We start from the raw sequence: 19607 nt of genomic DNA, 5'->3' as shown, positions 1-19607 counted from the left end.
AAAAAAAAAAAAAAAAAAAAAATTAAGTGGTCTGACTTTGCCAAAAAAAATTTATAAGGTTGTCCCAAACAAAAATTGCTTTATAAAAGGTTGTCCTTGACAAATTTTCCTAGAAAAAAATATTAATTTTTTTATGTGTCGCCTCTTTCAACACAAGCGACACCATAGATTAACCTATTGAGTCGCCTCTTTAACCACAAGTGACACAATAGCTTAACCTATAGAGTTGCCTAACAACTAATAGGCGACTTATATAAAAGCTATCGAGTCTCCTCCGAGGTGACTCCTAAAGTTGGAAGCTATCGTGTCGGTGGCTATAGAGTCGCCTTTGAGGCGACTCGTTAGGTCATATACAGGTGACTCGATAGGGGTTTTTTGTAATAGTGCGAGCATGGGGCAAGCTCCAAAATAGGGAAGGGGCCGGTATAAGTTGGGTAAGAGTGAAGAGAAAGGGAAAGTTTTTTTTTTTAATAATTAATTTATTGATTTTTTGACGATTACAACCAACAATTGTTGCTGTTTTAGCCATTACCACATATAATTTTTTTTTATTTTTGAATTTTACCTGATACTATTTTTTTAAATATCAAAACAATATAATGGAATGAGAAATTGAGTAAGAAATAAAAAAAAAAAAAAGGAGGAAAAAAGAGTGGGAGGTTAGTTAGTAGGCCCCACATAATGTAACATTTGAATTGAGAGCCAAGTAGGTGAGAAATTTCGTTGTTTTAAAAAATATAGTAGGTAGTAAAATTCAAAAAAAAAAAATAATAAATAACAAAAAAAAAAATTATAGGTGATTATTGCTAAAATAGCAACAATTGTAGGTGATAATCATCAAAATTTCTTTAATTTTTGTTTAATTATTTTTGTTTTTTAAATTAGTTTTAAAAAGGACTAATAAAAAAATGTGACGTGTTGCAAGTCGCCTTTTAAAGCCGGTTACCAAGTTAGCAAATTAGTGAAGGGACCATTCTAAGCAGATGGGGGGCCAAAGGTTGAAATGTTTCCAAATTACTCAAAAGTGGGATTGTTTTGAACAGGAGAGGCAAATTTGAGATTATTCTTTTTAATGTTCCTTTTTAAAGTAATAGAGTAATATAAATGTGGTGAAAATCTATATAAAAATGAATAAATAAATAAATAATTTTTTTAATTTTTTTTTAAAAAAACAATCTGATGCATCATAAGTAAATAGATTAATAATGCTAAATTTACGCTATTGATCTGATCATGAATCCATGCTAATGCAATTTCAAATATTTTTTTATTTGTTTACATTATTGTGAAGCATTTATTGAGAGGAGGCGAGGAGCTATTAATGGTTATAAGCGATTTAGCGTACCTAACAAATCGACATGATCTCACTTTTTGATAATAAGTGCATCATGAATTCATCAATAAGTAGGTTGTGTTGTGGATTTAAAATTGTTACATACTGTATAGTCGGAGAAAACTTAATTCACCCACTAGGTAGTCTACCCATGTGAGTTGGCAAACAATGTGGCATTGCTTATAATATGTGGCATGTACATGTCATTGAAAGGAATCAAAACACAATTAATGCTTTGTTGGAGGAAAGAGGATAATATTTTGGTATTTGTGGCTTTTGTTGTTCCTTCTCTCCCACTGATTTTACCTCATCAAGCTACTAAACTAATGATTCAACAGGTTGCTTGGTGAATAACTGAGAATCCCTTGGCACCATTAATTTTCATTCTTAATTATATATATATATATATATATATATATATATATAAATTTTTTTTGAGAAAGATTAATTGGTAGACTTGGCCTACCCCTTTATCGTACTAGTGGAGACAACTCTATTTTATATGACCATGACTTAGAAAGGTATTTCTTATACGATCAACTTTGTTTCTTATGATAATATTAATTTCTATTATTAGTTGATACATAATTGAAGTATATTCAAGAATGAAGTTCTATCAATTGTTCTTCGGGTGCTTTTAGGAGGAACATTTGTTATATTAATTCTTATCAAGATACATTTGTTAATATTAATTCTTATAAAGATACATTTGTTAAGGAACAGTGCTTCGGGTTCTTCACATCTTCAAAAGATTTGAATAGAGTGTATCTCCTCCGGAGTTTTTAAAATAGAGGATACGAGTACAACGTATAATATATTCTTAAAATTATATCTTATGAAATTTTCAATAAAATTTGTTATGAAATGTAATAGTAAAAAAATGTTAAAAATTTAATAATTACTTGATACTCATAAGAGTATGATTGTACGAATGCATATTACGCGAAATAACCAAGCATTAAGATAAGGTATAACATCCAATAACATACGATTATAAAAAACGGTGTATACTAGTATGCTACTACTCCGTACCTTATTTAAGGAAAAAAGGGTGAACCTTCATAGCAAAGAAAACTTTATGTCATGATTGCTTATGTTATGAATATGAAAAATTATTTTTATTTCATCATACATAAAGTTGTTTCATGCATAATTATTAAAACATAGGGCATGTTCACATTAACTGAACTGAGCTGAATTGAACTTATTGGAGTTGAACTTGAACTGATTGGAGCTGAAGTGCTAAACTGAACTGAGCTAAAATGAATATTTTATGCGAGAAGGAAATACGGAGCTGAACTGAACTTAACTGAACTAAATTGATTGATTCCAGCTGAACTAAACTGAACTGAAATTAAGTAACTGTGAACAGACCCATAATTTTGTTAGATACATTAAATATACTAACATTTAGGTTTAACAGAGGGAGTACAATATAACAAAATTGAATTAGAAGGGGACGTGATGATGAAGTTTAACAGAGGGAGTACGACAATATAACAAGCAATTAACTTAACCAAGATTTTGGGTGTGTTCTATTTTCTTTAATTTCACTTATCTGGATTTATCTGAACTTAAATGAACTTATTTGAAATGAATTGAATTGATTTCATCTGAACTTTTTTGAATTTAGGGCATGTTCACTTCAGGTTAATTTTAGTTCAGCTCCAATCAGTTCAGTTCAGTATAGTTCAATTTAACTTATATCCTAATTTCCTTTTCTCATAAACTATTCATTTCAGCTCTATTCAGTTTAGTTCATCTCCAAACAGTTCAGTTCAGCTGCATATGATCCAAATTTATCATGTTTGTTAGAATCTGAATTTGAATATTGTTACAATCGAATGTTTTTATCGAAGGTTCTTATGAATCCATGACACCTATATATGATCCGACTTTCAATAGCATCAAAATTTTAGATCATGCAAAACTTGAATTGCCAAATTGAAGCTTAGTTAAGTTTGACTTGAGCTCGAATAATCCTAATCAAACCTAGGTCAAAGAACTTAACATGTGCTTGGTTAGATTTCAATCTAGCTAAATTATGTCATGGGATGCAATCATATGATTGACTTGATAATTAAAGACCAAAATCCAAAAGTATGATACAAATCTAAACCAAATATAGATCCAATTAGTAATTTTGATGAGTAGATTCAAATCGGATTATAATTCGAAGTAAGTCAGATGAACTGTTTTCAAAATTAGGATCCGATTAGACTCGACTTTTCCAAATCCAATCATTATTCAGGTAAGATTGGAATTGGTCTAAATAAAAACCGAACGATTTCAAACCTAATGTTACATTTTACTATTTTTTTTTTATTTTAAACTAACCTTCATGTATTTTCCCAGCTTTATATCAATGAATTTCATCGGTATACTACTAATTTCATCTTTTGGTTTGAACAAATTTAAACGCAGTTTGTTTCATTATTTATGTTATAATCACTTTAACTTAACATGTTATTGATAAACTATTACATTTTTCCAAAATCCCAGTTCATATGCTAAATTTTATTTTTTTTCTCATTTCTATTATCTTCATTTTTCAGTTAGAACAAATCTACGTGTAAAAAAAAAAAAGTTAGAACAAACTAAAAGCATTTTCTTTCATTATTTAAAAAAATCACTTTTTTTTAAAGCAATTAAAAAATAATCACTTTACCTTAATATTTAATGTGAATTTTTTTTTTGCCATTTCATGTGCTTAATTTTTTCCCCCCATTTTTATTAGTTTCATCTTCCATTTTGAACAAATTTAAACACACTTGATAAAATTTTTGTTTCCCATTTGATATGTTATTTTTTTTTAACGACCTGTATATGTTATTATTTAGTATTTTGTTTATTTTTTTTAAAGGGTGTATTTAGTTTAATTTCCTAAAAAAGGCAAACCTTGTATTTAAAAAAAAAAACAAAAAAAAAATTAAAAAAAAAAAATCCATTCATGTAATTATGTCGCAACCGTATAGAAAAGAAAACCAAAATTACACTACATATTTTTTTTAGAGTAAAACGGTTATACCCCATTTATTCAAAATTTATCTCAAAAAAAAAATTATAAATATAATAATAAAAAAACAAACAGACGATTGACCCCTTCCCAATGTTTCTTAGCAATAATGGAGTTTTTTGGAAAACTTGAAAAAACTTTTGGTATCCACCTCTGTACAATTCCCAGATGAAATCAAATATTGAAAAACAAGAGAAGACACTTCATATTCCACTCTTACTTTGAATCTAGTCTTTGATAATTTCCTATAAATTACACTACCTTCCAATAAGTTTCATACCCATACAAACTTTACATATAAAATCAGTCTTTTACTCAAAAAGCTTTGGTGAGATATGGACATCATCGGAAGGACAAATTACCTGTGATAAACTCCTTTAATATTGTTATCGGAAGGACATCATCACTTGAAGCCAAATTACAGAATAATTGTTTTGATTGAAGCTTGTATAATTATGGAGTATATTTTTTTGATAACGAAAATCATGCAAGACTTTGTCAATAAAGAAGAATAGTTAGCACCTTCTTGTTGTACTCATGAAGAATGCAAATGGTCTTTTTTTTAAAAAAATAAAAAATAAAAATAAAAATTATTTACTGTTGTACAGTAAATTAAATCTTTACTTTAATGATTTAGATTTAGAAAATTGGAATGCATTAAATATGTTGTCTAGTTCCCTGTATTATGCTTATTGGAAAATTAAATTGCATTATTAATGATTTTATGGTGTTAAAAGTGGGTCAAATAAACAGTTTTTTTTTATAAAAAAAATTACACATCATTGCCACATCATTGCCACGTCAATTCCACATCAACCGGGTAAACTAACCAGTGGGTAGGTGTATCCATGCCCTAGTACGTACATTATCTTTGGAGTTATCCACTTCTCAAACCACATATGTATTTAACATTATGTACTTTGTATAATTTTACTACTTTACTAGTATCATTTTCTTATGATCAACCAGATAATGTCCGAATTATGCTCGGATTTATAATTAATACATATAATAAATCAAAATTGAGAAATTTACTCAATAAAAATTGATATTTAATTGCTAACTGGCTTAGGTTCTAATACAAAATCTTTTATGAAAAAAATACTCCGTAATAAGGATAAATGGAATTTAGGAAAAAAAATCTATAATGAATTCAATTGTTGATATCTAGTAGATGAATAAATACACAAATAATTAATATTTAATTTCATAGGATATGATGTTGTCATAAATAATTTTGGGAAAGTATTAAGTAGACAAGGTAGCTTAAAAATAATTATAAAAAAAAGGCAAAAGCTAATGAGCGCCCCCGGGGCGTTAGATAAGAGAACTAAAGTGCAAATATTAGAGTAAAATTAACATTAATTACACCGAACGACGCGTGATTTTATCATGAATTCCTAAGTTAATACCATTTCAACCAATATAATTTATCCTTATCTAACGCCCCGGGACGCTCGTTAGCAAGATCGTAAAAAAAAGTGGTTGTAATATGCATGTTTTTTTTTGAATAGATATGCATGTATGTATTTCATAGAGTATAGAATGGAGTAGATTTTAGTTTTGATTTGTATCAATTGTGAATTAAGAGTTGGATTTTTTTTATTCCAAGTTTTTGTACATTTATATGGGGTGATTTTTTTTTTTTTTTTTTTTTTTTTTTTTTTTTGTATAAATAGATTTTTTTTTTTTTTTTGAACGGCATATAAATAGATTAATTAATTATGAATTGTGTAGAGAAAGAAAAAACAATCACAAATTTTAAGGAGTAAAAGTAGGATAATGTTTGATTAAAACAATTGAAAAAAAAAAAAAAAAAAAAAAAACCTAAAGCATTTGGGATGTATTATGTAAATTTCATTCAATTATGGGTATAGTTGTGATAGTTCAATACCCACTAGTGACAATTTGAGGGAGAGGATTCCCTTAATTATCTTTCTTCATATATACTTTATGCAAAATAATCCGGACTAGCTAGGTTGACCTGTGAGAGATTTCGGCTCGATAAGATAGCCTTTCATCTTATCTACTCATACCAAAAAAAACCTTGGACATTGAATTAAATGTTGACAACTAACATGCATGCATGGTATGGTATTCTGAAGTGTGACCCAAAGACAAGCTACAAGTAGGGGTTGTTGTTTTGAAATTGTCTTTGTATGTGTTCTTCTTGGTGTATAGTTTATGTCTATTATTATGGCATACAAAATAAATAAGTTTAGTATGCCATTTAAATTTTTACATGATGTTTTTCCAGTTCGTTGTCACTTTTGTTAGAGATATTGATAGATTGCTTTGCATTTTGCATGTAAATTATCATTGAACCTCTTTGGTTTCCATAGTGAAAGATTGCCAATTAAATCTTCAATTCTCCAACTATTAAAACATTTTCTATGTTTAAATCCATTCATTTTTCTCTTTGATTATTTTGTTGTTCTATGTTGGTTGTTTTATTATTTTTTGCAAAATTGTATAGTAAGTCATCTATTGTTCTCTACATCAAGCTTCAAGCTAGGTTAGTTTTCGGGGGATAAACATGTATTCTTATTTTAATAAATCTATCATAATCTCATTTTTTCAAACTGTGTTGGTGGCTAAGTATTGTTAATTTTAAGTAAATTTAGTGTTGTAGAATTCTATTTGGATCCTCGCACTTCTATAAATATTAAAGAGATCAAAATTTGAATTTGTATAAACCGGCGACCTAATTTCAATTGTAATTGTATATATGCTATAATTGAGAAATTCCCAATGAAGATTATTTTGATACAAACTAACAAAGCAAAAAACACATCTACTTATATAAGAATAATAATTTCTCTATTAATTAATGTCATCACTTAAAGACTAAATTGCTAAGAGCCATGTTTATAAAGTAAAAAAAAAATAAAATAAAAATAAAATAAAAAAAAAGTGATGAATATCAAGGCATTTAATTTTACTAGCAAAAATAATATTGCTTGTTTACAATGTTCTTGAGACGAACAATAATAAGAACATTAAAAATAAAAGCAATAATGCTTAGTATCAAAGGAACGTGCATGCTTTGAACCTCCGGCCTACATGCTTCTTCTTCATTTTAGGTGGCCTCAATGCTACCTTTATTGCTGAATCAAACACTGCTTTCACATTCTGAAATATTATTAAAACCCAATTAAACATATCAGGAGTTTATAATCAATCATTTATTTAATTTTTAGGGTATTTAGACAAGATTCTTAAGCAAGAGTAATGATTTCTTAATTAAAATTCTTTCATTACTACCAAATGTTCTCATTTTTGCTAAATCATCAAATGAGAGGCTCTCTTTTAACAACCACTTTTTTTTTTTTTTTTTTTCCTCTCTCTCTCCAACCTCTAAATCTCTAATAGTGCACTTCCATTCGAGACAATATAACCAATTACTTCTCATAATAGTTTTTTGATAGCTACTCTACTAAATAGTACAAAAGTCATAATATTGCATCTATTTAATAATGAAAATATATATACTCCTTCCGTTTTAGAGAAGTTGAATCATATTCTTTATAAGAGTAAAGAGCACAACTACTCCCTAAACTTAGCCAAAAGTTGCAGTTAGCTCACTTAACTTTCAAAAGTTGCAATTTACTCACTATAACCTCTTGTGACCTTCATTTACAGGTTAAATGGTAGAACTCCCTAAACTTTTGACATAAAAGTTAGTGCACACCCTAAACTTTCCTACAACCCTAAACTTCCTCACATAATTTTTAATTAATTAGCCATTTAATTATAAAAAATTATTATTTTGAAAAATTCTAACAACAGTTATATATATACACTAATGCATTTTCGATACTATGTTATTATTTTGTAAAATAGATAGTGAAGGGAAAAAAAATTGAATTATTCTGTAAAAATGAAAAAAATAGCTACTTAGCAAAGTCTTTTTTTTTTTTTTTTTGAATAAATAGCTAATTCTAGTTTGCCTTCCTTAAATAATTATTTTTAGTCTGGTTTAACTCTTGTCAAAAAAAAAAAAAAAAAAAAAAAAAAAAAAAAAAAACCTTAATATAATACGAAGTACATAATAGTGACAAAACATTGGCTATTTATATAATTTAATTCCATAACTAGCTAAAATATTGATTTGGAAGGAAGTTATTTATTTAGTTATTTTTATTCATCTCTTTTGAATTGGTTTAGTTCAATTTTTTTTGGTTTTTATTTTCTAAATTTTTATTTTTATTTTCTGTTTTATTGGGCTTTTTAGTTAGAAAACTTTATAGCCACGTACTAATATAAGTAAACAACCGCTATTAAGAAACCCTAATTTCAATATCACGAAAAATTCTAAACTTTCTTCTTGATCATGATCGTATAACAAAAAATTGGAATTTTAAGTAGTTTTTATTTTATCAACACACGCAGCTGCAAATTCTTATGATGATCTGATGAGGGGTTTTTTTTAAGGAGACGATAAGGGATTTTTAGTACTATGTTCTCTGTTGAAGTCTGCTAATTATAAATTTTGTTGAGTTTAATGTGTATAATAAATCAAACATTCAAACTAATAACTACTCGTATGTGATATATAATGGCATACAATGAATATGCTCATCTTGTTCAAAGAACAATTTGATTCTTGATTGTTTGATTTGGTAAGCCATTCTTTCTACTGTGATGTTAATGTATATGGATCATCTAATTAAAAAAAATAAAAAATAAAAAAACGAACCAAATTAAAGCAAAGGAAAAGATTCCGTCCAAGTAAAAAAATTTAGTTAGTTTTAGAGTTTAAATTTAGAGTTCTCATTGGCTTTCAAATGTATGATTAGATTGTTATTTGTTAAATTAAAAAATATTTTTTAAAAAAAAAAGAAAAAAGAAAAAACCAAAGTTTAAGGAGTACAATAGTTTAGGCAAAGTTTAGGGAGTTAACCTGCTATATCAGGTTGCTACCTGAAAAATGATCTCCAACCACCTGAGTAGTGAGTAACTTGCAACTTTTAAGAGTTTAGTGAGTGAATTGCAACTTTTGGCTAAGTTTAGGGAGTAGTTGTATGCTTTACTCTTCTTTATAAAGTCATGTTGAATATTTAACTATACTTTCATATGAGAAATAGACTATTTTTTTTATTGATTTATTTTATAATTTTTAAGGAAGATTTATTTATTTGTTTCATTTTCTTAATTATTAATTTTATTTTAAAAAAAATCATTAAATTACTTCGCTCATTGTATAAAAGCTATGGCCTAACTTCTAGTAACTTCAGTAAAAAATACACTACTCCAAGTATTAAAAGTACCATTTACTCGATATTTGACTAATTCGAAACCGAGAAAGTACCTTGAAATTGAAATTAATTTTGGATTCTCTTTCAAGTTGTTGGTAAAAGTCACTTAATTGACTTGCTTTCTAGAGTAGCACATGCTACATAGGCCCACATTTGATGAAGTCCATTTATCAAATCACAAATTGGGCCTTAGGTTGTATTGATCAAGTCCTTATTTACGAGTACTTTTAGTCCTAAGATCGCCAAACCAAATAATAGAGGCCAAAGGATTACTTTTTTATTTATTTTTTTTTCTTTTCATGTCTATACTTTTTCTATCTTGGGTGCCAAACTGCCAACCTATACTTCAAGGTGTCAAATTTAAAACAAGACCTTACAATCTTACATTAATACAGTTAGCATATACTTCCTTTGTTCTTTTTTACTTGACCTGTTTCTTTTATCACGCTTGTCAATGCAAAACTTTAACGATTAATAACTTAAATTCTTCATAAGTAAAAATTATAAAAGTTATATATTATGATAATACTTATTGAGACGAATCCAAAAAGATCATACATCAATATATTTTTTCCTTACATATTATTTACAAAAGACGGTTAAAAGAGGGGTGATGAATAGTGTAAAAGTCAAAGTGAATCAAGTAATAAAAAACGGAGAAAGTAAGTTATTTGGATCGACTAAATCAAGCTTATGATTCATGAAAACATCAAATAAATTTGAAAAACGTTCGAATTTAACATGTTAGATAATTGGATACGGAGCACATGTTAACTTTGTTACTCATATTATAGTAAGTACCTGTTGAGTCTTGGCACTGCATTCGATGTAAACAACGGCCCCAATCATCTTCTTTAGCTCCTCACCCTGCTCGACCGCGTTAAAACTTGTTAAATAGAAGTTAAAATAAAAATTAATACTTCCTCTGTTTTTTTTTTTTTTTTTTTTTTTTTTTTTTTTTTTTTTATATATATACTTGCAATACATCTCTTATCACGCTTATCGATAAGGTGATTAAGCTAGGTAAACGAATGAATAAGACTATGAAATTTAAACTGTACCAACTTATCCCTTTCTTCTTATAGGTGTTAAAATTTTGTAATTTAATTTATCCGTTTACCTATTTTAATATCTTCCTTAACATGCGTGAGTAGTCGTTTGAAAAATGACTACCATATTATTTTAATGATATACAAATATGATTGGTTTATTTTTTCACCTTATAAAATAGTCACAATTAGTCTTATTATATCTACAACGCAAATATATTTTTTGAATTTTTTAATCCAACATAAAATAAATATTTTTCGAGAAACTATAAACTAAGAATAAAAATTACATAAATGAAACTAAAAATTTGATCAATCAAAAAATTGTTGATAATACTATTTTATACCTAAAATAACGTAATATAATTAATTACTTGGAAAAAATATGTTAATTATGAACTATATAATCATTAAAACATTATGGTAGTCATAATTCAAATGACTATTATAAAATTTTCAGCGTGCTAAAGGGGTGTGTTGCAACTAAATAAAAGCGGAGAAAGTAGAAGTTAAAATAATTAAAGATTATATAGGATAAGTAAGTAATGATAATTGGAACCCCAAAAAGATTTGACTTTAATTTCCCCCTTTGCCTAAATAAATAAACAAAAAAATATAATACAACTAGTGATAATTGTTCGTCAAACATTGGTTTTGTACAAGTAATGATAATTGGAGTAACTTGTACTACAATTAAAAAACCAACTTGCCTGAGCAGTAGTAATAGCTGCTGTCCCTGGATGATCCTTTAAGAATTGTTGGTCCTCTCTCAAATCTATATATCATTATTATTGTATTCAACAACATTATTATAGCTTACTTAAGCTATAAATTAACAAAAGCTTATAATCTAATTTAAAGGTTGTTGTGTTTTACTTACCCAATTTGGTTCCAACTAGCACAATTGGCACATTTGGGGCGTAGTGTTTCAGCTCTGGGATCCACTGTTCATGGTTTGCATAGATCATTAAAGTAATAATCATATAGATTTCCAAATTGAAAATTATACTAATGATTATCACTTAAAACAAAAACTCTTGGAAAATACACTACAACAAGTTGTTACATGCCATTATTTATAGCAACACGAAATACCAAAAAATAAAATGGTAAAGAATGAACTGATTTGACTTGAAATTAATCTTAGATCAAATATTCTTTAAAATATGTGTCCTTTTTAGTTATTAAACTAGCATAATGTGAGTTATATATATATATGATACTTCCTCTGTCTAATATGGATCATAAGGCTTTGTTTACCTTCGCTTATTTTTAGAGTTACTATGTCACATGAAATAACATGGATTAAATATAGTACTCTTAGAGTCGTAGTAGCATAACTAGTCGTGTAATGGCTTATTAATGTTGTGTAATAATTGCTTATTAATTAGGTGCATCTTATTCACCTGACTTTCATCACTTATCTTAATTTATTCAAACGTAGTTAAACTATGAAAAACGATATATGCAGCCCTAAGAATGACATATAAGAAGCTAAAAGTGGAAAGAATTGACAATAGCTAAACATTTATTATACCGATTTACTCATAAATTGTCAATAATATAAATTACCAACTTAATACTATAGCATTATTCTCAAACTATATATGACTTTTTTTCTTTTTTTTTGAAGTTTTTAAATTTTTGTTAGATGCAAATTAATTAAATTGGTGCATTCCTTTTTTTTTTTTTTTTTAATAATTCCAAACTTATGCATTCCATTTCTAAAAATTGTTTTTGCTAAATTTATCTATCTTCTTATTTAAATCCATCAAATTTTATTTGAATTTATTTTTCATGAAATATTTAGAGAAAATAAAAGGGGAAAAATATGAAAAAAATGTAGTTAATTGATTTGCTAATTACTCCATCACAATTACGCGGCTAATACATATGATAGAATATTGATTGAGATAGAGAATTGCAAAAGCTTGAAATGTACCTTCTTATAGATATTTTCATAACTAGCTTTACTGATCAGAGAAAAAGCCAAGAGAAACACATCAGCTCCTCTGTAACTTAGAGGCCTTAATCTGTTATAATCTTCTTGTCCTAATATTTCATAACCCAATTTAATGATTTAGCAAATATACTTAATTATTAATAATCATATCAAATATATGAAGAAATGGGCTAACCAGCAGTATCCCAAAGACCAAGGTTCACAGTGTTACCATCCACCACCACATTTGCGCTAAAGTTGTCAAAAACTGTTGGCACATAATCCTGGAAAAAGAATAAGTATGAAGAATATGAATTGAAATAAAAAATCTTTCTATGATCGATTTTTAAATGCATGCGACGGAAGCTCATTAGAATGTCTCTAACGGCACTAGCTGCTTGTTTGGTTGATCATAAAAATTACTATTTTTTTAAGCAAAAAGTAGTCTTTACAAGGACTAACTAGGCGTAAAACAAGATATAAATAAATTTTCGACAAAAATAACAAACGTACCGTAGGGAAAGTGTTGCTGGTATAGGAAATAAGCATGCATGTTTTTCCCACAGCTCCGTCTCCAACAGTAACACACTTGATAAATCTAGCAGTACTCATATTAATTACCTTGTAATTAATTTCTTTGGGTAAATCTATATTGAAAGAACAAATCAATGTAACCTAAGCTACTAAAAAAATAAACTTCCTAAGAGTAAGACCTTGTATATATTCCAACCCATTGCAAAAAAGAGAATCCTAGGAAAAATGTAACAAAAATTATAAGATATATTTTTTATTTAATTAAGAATCATATTATAACTTGATATATAATAACATGTTTATAAAAAGAAGTGTTGGTGGAGTTTGATGGTTCTAACAACTTAAACAACCACCACTATATAGGATTATAGGTAGATTTATTATTAAAAAAAAAAAATTATAATATAAAGTTTTGTTTCTAATTGATGATTATAACACCAATGACTTTGCTTTCCTTTAAGTGCAAGGCTTGATAGTTGCTAGTACTATCCAATAAAAACTAAAGTAGGTCTTTTTTTGGTGGTTAAAGTGATTGAAAGGTAGAAAAAATGATGATAAAAAGGAAATGGTGGTTGTTTAGCGAAGCAACATCTTTTGACAATTACTATAGAGTTTATATAACTAGATTTAAACGGACTTTATACATTGATAATTCCTCGGAATTGGTTAGTTTTGGAAACTTTTGTTGTCTTGGTTTTATGACTATATAATGAGGTTCTTGTGAGATCATTGATGGAACATTTATAGATAAATGTGCTTATGAGTTCATATATGAAGTTTATATTATGCTAGGTGTTGAGGAGGATTAGCATAATGATTATACTTAGAGGTATGGCAAAGCAATATGTATTAAAGTGACAATACAAGGCAAAATTGACTAATTTGTGCTTTGCCCTGGCTGCCAGGGCAAGATTGCCCTGTAGGGCGAGCACGAGTAAAAATTGTCAATTATCTCAATTTCATTGAGATGTTGCTCGCGCCCGGTAGGGCTCAATTGCCCGGTTTGACCGGGCGGAGTTCAAAATTGACGGTTTTTGACAGTTTTGAACGTATTGCTTTGTGAACGGACATATCCGTTGGATATTAATTAACTACTCTTCATATAAACTCTATAAATAGGAGTTTGTATGACATATATGAAAAAAAAAAAATGAGAAAAAGAGATTATCACGAAACTTGCTTCTTTTGAGAGAATTTGATCTATAGCATTTTCTCTTAATTGGTTTGACAAACACTTGTACACAAACTTTTTGTAGATTGATTTTGATAAACAACCAAAATCAATTGTCTCTTCTTTGTATCCCAATAATTATATCGTGTTAACCCTATTGTTTCGTAGAGGGTCGATAATAAATTATTAGGAAAGCGGCTATGATACGTGCCTAGAAGAAATATCCGGTCCCTCTTGTTCATTCCTCCAGTTTTTGTTCTAACAATCATATGGAGATAATTGGTTTTATGACTATATAAATAAATTGTCCATTCTTATTTCTTATTGAGGTTTTATAAAACAGAAGTTACTCAAATATGTTATAACTTACTGGTAAATTTCGAAATAATATGAAATGGGTCTGGGCAACTCGAACAAGGAGGAGGAAAGTTTGGTCGACAAACAAGACTTAAGAGATTTTTTTTTTTATATTAATGTTTGATATTAATCCACCAAGCAATTATCATTTATCATCTATTAGTCCACAAACTAGTCGCACATAAAACGGCAAAACGTGCTATATGACTAATGTTTGATATTAATCCACCAAGCAATTATCATCTATTGATCTTTATTTTTTTTTTTTATTTTTTTTTTTGTTTTTTCTTCTGCTTATACAAATCACAAATGATAGTGATGTATATTGACTTTATGCCTAGGACACCATTGCAAAACTTAAAGATTTAAAGAAGGTGATAGTATCTTGTCAAAAAAAAGTTTATAGTAAATAATTGAATTGTTAAGTTTAAGGCACACATCATATGTCATAAATACAACTCAATTGTAGACAATTTAAAACCAAATTAACGAGTTAAATTTGAACTAGTTTTCATGAACATACTCATTGTCCACTTTTAAATTTCACGTCTTTTAAAAATTGCTTCTATGACTTTTTTTTAAAATAAATTTAAATTATGCCTGCAAAACAATCCGCAATATTTATGAGCTTTTTAATAGCAAGTATCTTACTAATGAATGCCCCCGGGGGCCGGGGCATTTGATAACAATTAAAAATATTTCCAAAAATGATACTCGCTAGCAATATTTTTAGTGTCCTATTAGGGGGCATACGTGGAGTTTTCGGCAAAAGAGTAAAATAACTTCCTCTATCTTTTTATAGTTGCAACATTTTTCTTATCACGCTTGTCGATCCATGATTTTAATCGTTAAAATCTTTAATTACCAATATTTAAATATTATAAACATTTGACATTAAAATAGTATAAATTGAGACAAATCTAACAAGATCTCACATGACTGTTATTTTACTTAAATATAAATTATCAAAGCTAGTCAAAGTACTACTTCGTATACAAATGGGTATAGTTAGGAATAAAATTTTGGAAAATTTGCCAACCACCTTTGGGCGGTCTTCCCATAATAGCACCACCTTTTGATTATTCCAGAATAACACCACCTTTCGCATGTATTTGCCAAAAATGAAACAAAAAACCGGTAACTTGTTTTTCAGGTAATTTTGGGACACACGTGTTCTAATTTGATTGGTTAATTTATTATTTTTATTTTTAATTTTTAAAATACTTATAAAAAAAATAAAATTAAACCCCCCCTTTCCAACTTTCCAGGCCCCTTTGCCCACCCCCCTTTCACCGGCATCCACCACCCCCACCAAGACCAATCACCTGAAACCAAAAAAATTAAAACCCCCCCTTTCACCGATAACCACCACCTTGATTTCGGGCTCCTCCCTTCCCCGTTCCCGATTTCAGCCCCCCACCTCTCCTCCCCATAGCAGATTCAATCCCCCCTCCCTTCATCGTCCCCAATTTCGTGCCTTTTCCCTTTACACAACCAACATTTTCGATTGGTTATGGTTTCGGGGGAAGGAGATTGGTGGTAGGGGTCAGAAATTAGGAAGGGAAAGGGAGGGCGTATCGAAAATGGAGAAGGGATGGGTAGGGGCATCGAAAATAGGAAAGGGGCACCAGACATGGATAAAGGAAGGGGGAATGGGTGGAGGGGTGTTTAGGGCGGGGGAATGGGTGGTGGGTTGTTTAGGGCGGGGGAACGGGTGGAGGGGTGTCGTTTAGGAAAGGGGGGAAGGCTGGGGAGGTTGATCGGCGGCGAGGATGGGGAGGGGGAGGGGCGGCGGCGAGGGTGGGTACGAGGTGGGGGCTGGGTAAGGAGAGACTGACAGGGGGGCTAACCGGCTTGGTGGTGGGTTCTTTTTATTTTTATTTTTAATTTAAACTTTGTTTTTTAATTACTTAGGTTTTTAAAAAAAATTAAATAAATAAAATTGACCAATGACATTGTGACACGTGCACAGGTAACCTGTTTTACAGGTTACCAACCGGTTCTGTTTTATTTTTGGCAAATACATGTGAAAGATGGTGTTATTCAGGAATAATTAAAAGGTTGTGCTATTATGGGAAGACCGCAAAGGTGGTGTTATTTTTGACAAATTTTCCTAAATTTTTGGAAAAGTAAGAGAGAAATATAAATAGAGGACCACTAGATATAATGTGAGGGAAAGAAATTTTATAACATGATGGTGGGGTCAAAAGAAAGAGGGAGGAATAATATACGAGTATAATGTGAAATTGTGAAGGGGACTTCTAAATTTAGTAATGTGGTATTTAAATAAAGGAAAATGTTATGCATAGCCCTTAAGGCTACATATAAGCATTAAATTTTCATTTGAAAATCGTAAAAAGTTAAGAAATCATAAAAATATAAACACTAATTATAGTGATTTACGTGTGTTTTTATCATGAATTTCAAAATTTATATAATTTCCAAGAGAGTATTTCATACTTATATATAGCCCTTAGGACTATATATAGCATTACCCTTAAATAAAAAGGGTCGTTTTGAAAAATGGGACACTTGAAAAAAACGAAGGGGGCATTAATTTGAGAATGTATTCTCAAATCACACGTTGATCGGGGTTATTAATATTTATTTTAATTAATAATTCCATCCATTTTTAGTGATCTTATCCAAGGTCCGTGTGTGGGTGTTTGTTAGCTTTATATTGTTAGTTGAACAAAATTGTTTAGTTTGATAGACATTGCCACGTGCCTACATACATCTATCTGCTACACCAAAAAAATGGATATATGAGGTAGATTGTAGATGGTAGAACAAGTAAAAAAAGTTAGCTACTATAGTTGATTAGATACCACAACGACAATTATACCATGCCTATTCATACATGCTGATAAATTTTTTTTCTGAAATGATGAATGTTGATGAGAAATTTTCTTATTGATGATTACAGAAATAAAGGGCAGATAAATGTAATAATTGATGAAAAATGATAGTGTGTGTTAAGGTTATGATGATTGATGGATTTGCAAGAGTATAACACAAGGGGAAAATGTGTCTTGCAAGGCCCAATTGATTGATACTCCGTATTAATTGTTTTATAAAAAGCCCATTTATGTGAAGGTATCATCAAGCCCATTAAGAGTAAGCTTGTCGTCTATTTTCTATTACTTTTAACTTCAAACAACTCAAGAATGAAATTAGTAACTAGAATGTACCCGTGCAAGATGTATGGAATATATTTTATATTAGAAACAATTAAATATATAATATAAGAAAAATATATATATATATTTCAAAAAAGGAAGTTGATTTGATGTAGTAACTTAAGCCATGTTTTTTTAGAGTTGTTGTGGTATGATCTGCTTTATAATGCTCTGTTCAAATCTACTCTATTGAGTATTAGTAATTTGCCGACACTTGTTCTGCTCTGTTTAAATCTGATATTCAGTGCCAAAAACTCAAAAAACAGGGCTGACTCTTATATGTGGGTGCTACTTTGTTAAATCTATAGAGGTTACCCGTTTTGTGTTATAGGGGTTACTTAGTTAGTATCATACGGTCTATTTTTTATTTTTTGCAAGTAGCTATTCGGTGAGGCCAGTCACGCAAATAGTGTGCTGTACATTTTTTTTTTGTCTTGATGATTAGGGAAGTGTAGGTGTGTTAAATCTGTAGAGGTTATGGTAGTTAGTGTCATAGGCCTATTCTTTATCTTTTGCAAGTAGCTATTCGGTGAGGCCAGTCGCGCAAATAGCGTGCTGTTCATATTTATTATTATTATTATTATTTTTTTATGATGATTAGGAAAGTGGAAATTGTTTATAGGATAGTCCCCAAAAATATGCATATAATTGAAGGGTTGGGGATTAGAGTGCTATGGTATATTATTGATAAATAAATAAATTGTATATCCGTGCTAATGCACGACATGTATTATACGTGAAAGAAAATAACACAAAGTGAAATGTTAAAAAGTGAATTTTTATTAATTATTGCAATTCCTTGAAATAAAAAATAAAAAAAAAGGTGGGATGGGTAGTTATTATCCTTATTAATGTTTTTTTTTTAAGTTAAAATATAAATAATACATAATATGGTGGGATGGGAACTTGGGTAGTTATTGGTTTGTAATTTTTTTTTTTTTAAAAAAAAAAAAAAAAAAAAAAAAAAAAAAAAAAAACTCAAATGCATAAGATTTAAGTATTGGGGATTTGGAGGGTTGTGGTGAATTGACTCTGCAATTATAATATAGATTAGGTTCCGGCGATTTACCGTTTTACCAAATATCTTATTTCCTCAATTCTTTTTACTTCACCTATTCTTTTATCACGCTTGTTAATGTAAGACTTTAATGACTTTAATTTTTCTTAAGTAAAAATTATAAAAGTTATATATTATGATAATACTTATTGAGAATTTAAAAATACCCTACATGAATATGACATGTTATTCACAAAAGACCGTCAAAGAAGAGATGATGAATAGTGTAAAAGTAAAAACGGGTCAAGTAAAAAAGAACAGAGAAAGTATTACTTATCAAATAAGAAAAAATATGTTCAAATTAGAAAAAAGAAAAAAAAAACCAAAAAAAAAAAAAAAGAAATGTAACACTTATTAAAACACGGTTGTGTTTGGTAAGTGTAACACTTATTAAAACAGGAAGAGGGTATTGCTATACACTCCCTTGTTAGTGCTATATTTTGATCGACACGTAATTTTAGGTTATTTAATTAACTTATAATAAAATAAGAGGTATTAGTGGCAGTAGTGGGTAATTGGAGTATTAAAGGGTAACTTTAACTATTTTTTATTATAATTTTAACCCCTTAAAAGATAACTTTTAATTTGTCGTTTGTTTGAATTTTATTTTAACGCGTTATTTCTTATAAATTCATGATTACATACAATAAAGGCTAATATGGTCAATCTAATACAATATAATTACCTTAGTTTCTGGATAAATTTAGCTAT

At 29.0% G+C, this 19607-nt stretch overlaps 1 protein-coding gene across 2 annotated transcripts; it reads right to left on the bottom strand.

Annotated features, from left to right (window-relative positions):
- Positions 1-7147: 7147 nt before the first annotated feature.
- LOC145635169 (rac-like GTP-binding protein ARAC2) lies at positions 7148-13491 on the bottom strand. Of its 2 annotated transcripts, none has more exons than XM_081686455.1 (7): positions 13112-13491; positions 12795-12882; positions 12599-12708; positions 11537-11600; positions 11367-11431; positions 10409-10474; positions 7148-7468 (listed from the first exon to the last, which is right to left on the bottom strand). In XM_081686455.1, the coding sequence occupies exons 1-7, from the start codon at positions 13208-13210 to the stop codon at positions 7451-7453; spliced, it is 510 nt and encodes a 169-aa protein (XP_081542581.1). In that variant the 5' UTR covers positions 13211-13491; the 3' UTR covers positions 7148-7450. The 2 variants fall into 2 exon arrangements, with proteins under 2 accessions (XP_081542581.1, XP_081542580.1); XM_081686454.1 differs by having other exon boundaries at positions 7148-7481; positions 13112-13487.
- Between the last annotated feature and the right edge of the window lie 6116 nt (positions 13492-19607).

The sequence above is a fragment of the Chenopodium album genome, chromosome 6 (genome assembly GCF_948465745.1).
Source record: "Chenopodium album chromosome 6, dcCheAlbu1.1, whole genome shotgun sequence".
NCBI classification, from domain to species: domain Eukaryota; kingdom Viridiplantae; phylum Streptophyta; class Magnoliopsida; order Caryophyllales; family Amaranthaceae; genus Chenopodium; species Chenopodium album.
The sequence above is the reverse complement of the archived record's forward strand: the minus strand, read 5'-3'. Positions and strand labels throughout refer to the sequence as shown.

Excerpts from the sequence above, each read along its gene's own strand:
- LOC145635169 (XM_081686454.1), bottom strand. The coding sequence starts at position 13,210 with ATGAGTACTGCTAGATTTATCAAGTGTGTTACTGTTGGAGACGGAGCT. Across the intron at positions 12,709-12,794 it reads TGGTCTTTGGGATACTGCTG|GACAAGAAGATTATAACAGA; the intron begins GTTAGCCCATTT and ends ATGAAATATTAG. Across the intron at positions 11,432-11,536 it reads GCTAGTTGGAACCAAATTGG|ATTTGAGAGAGGACCAACAA; the intron begins GTAAGTAAAACA and ends AATGATATATAG.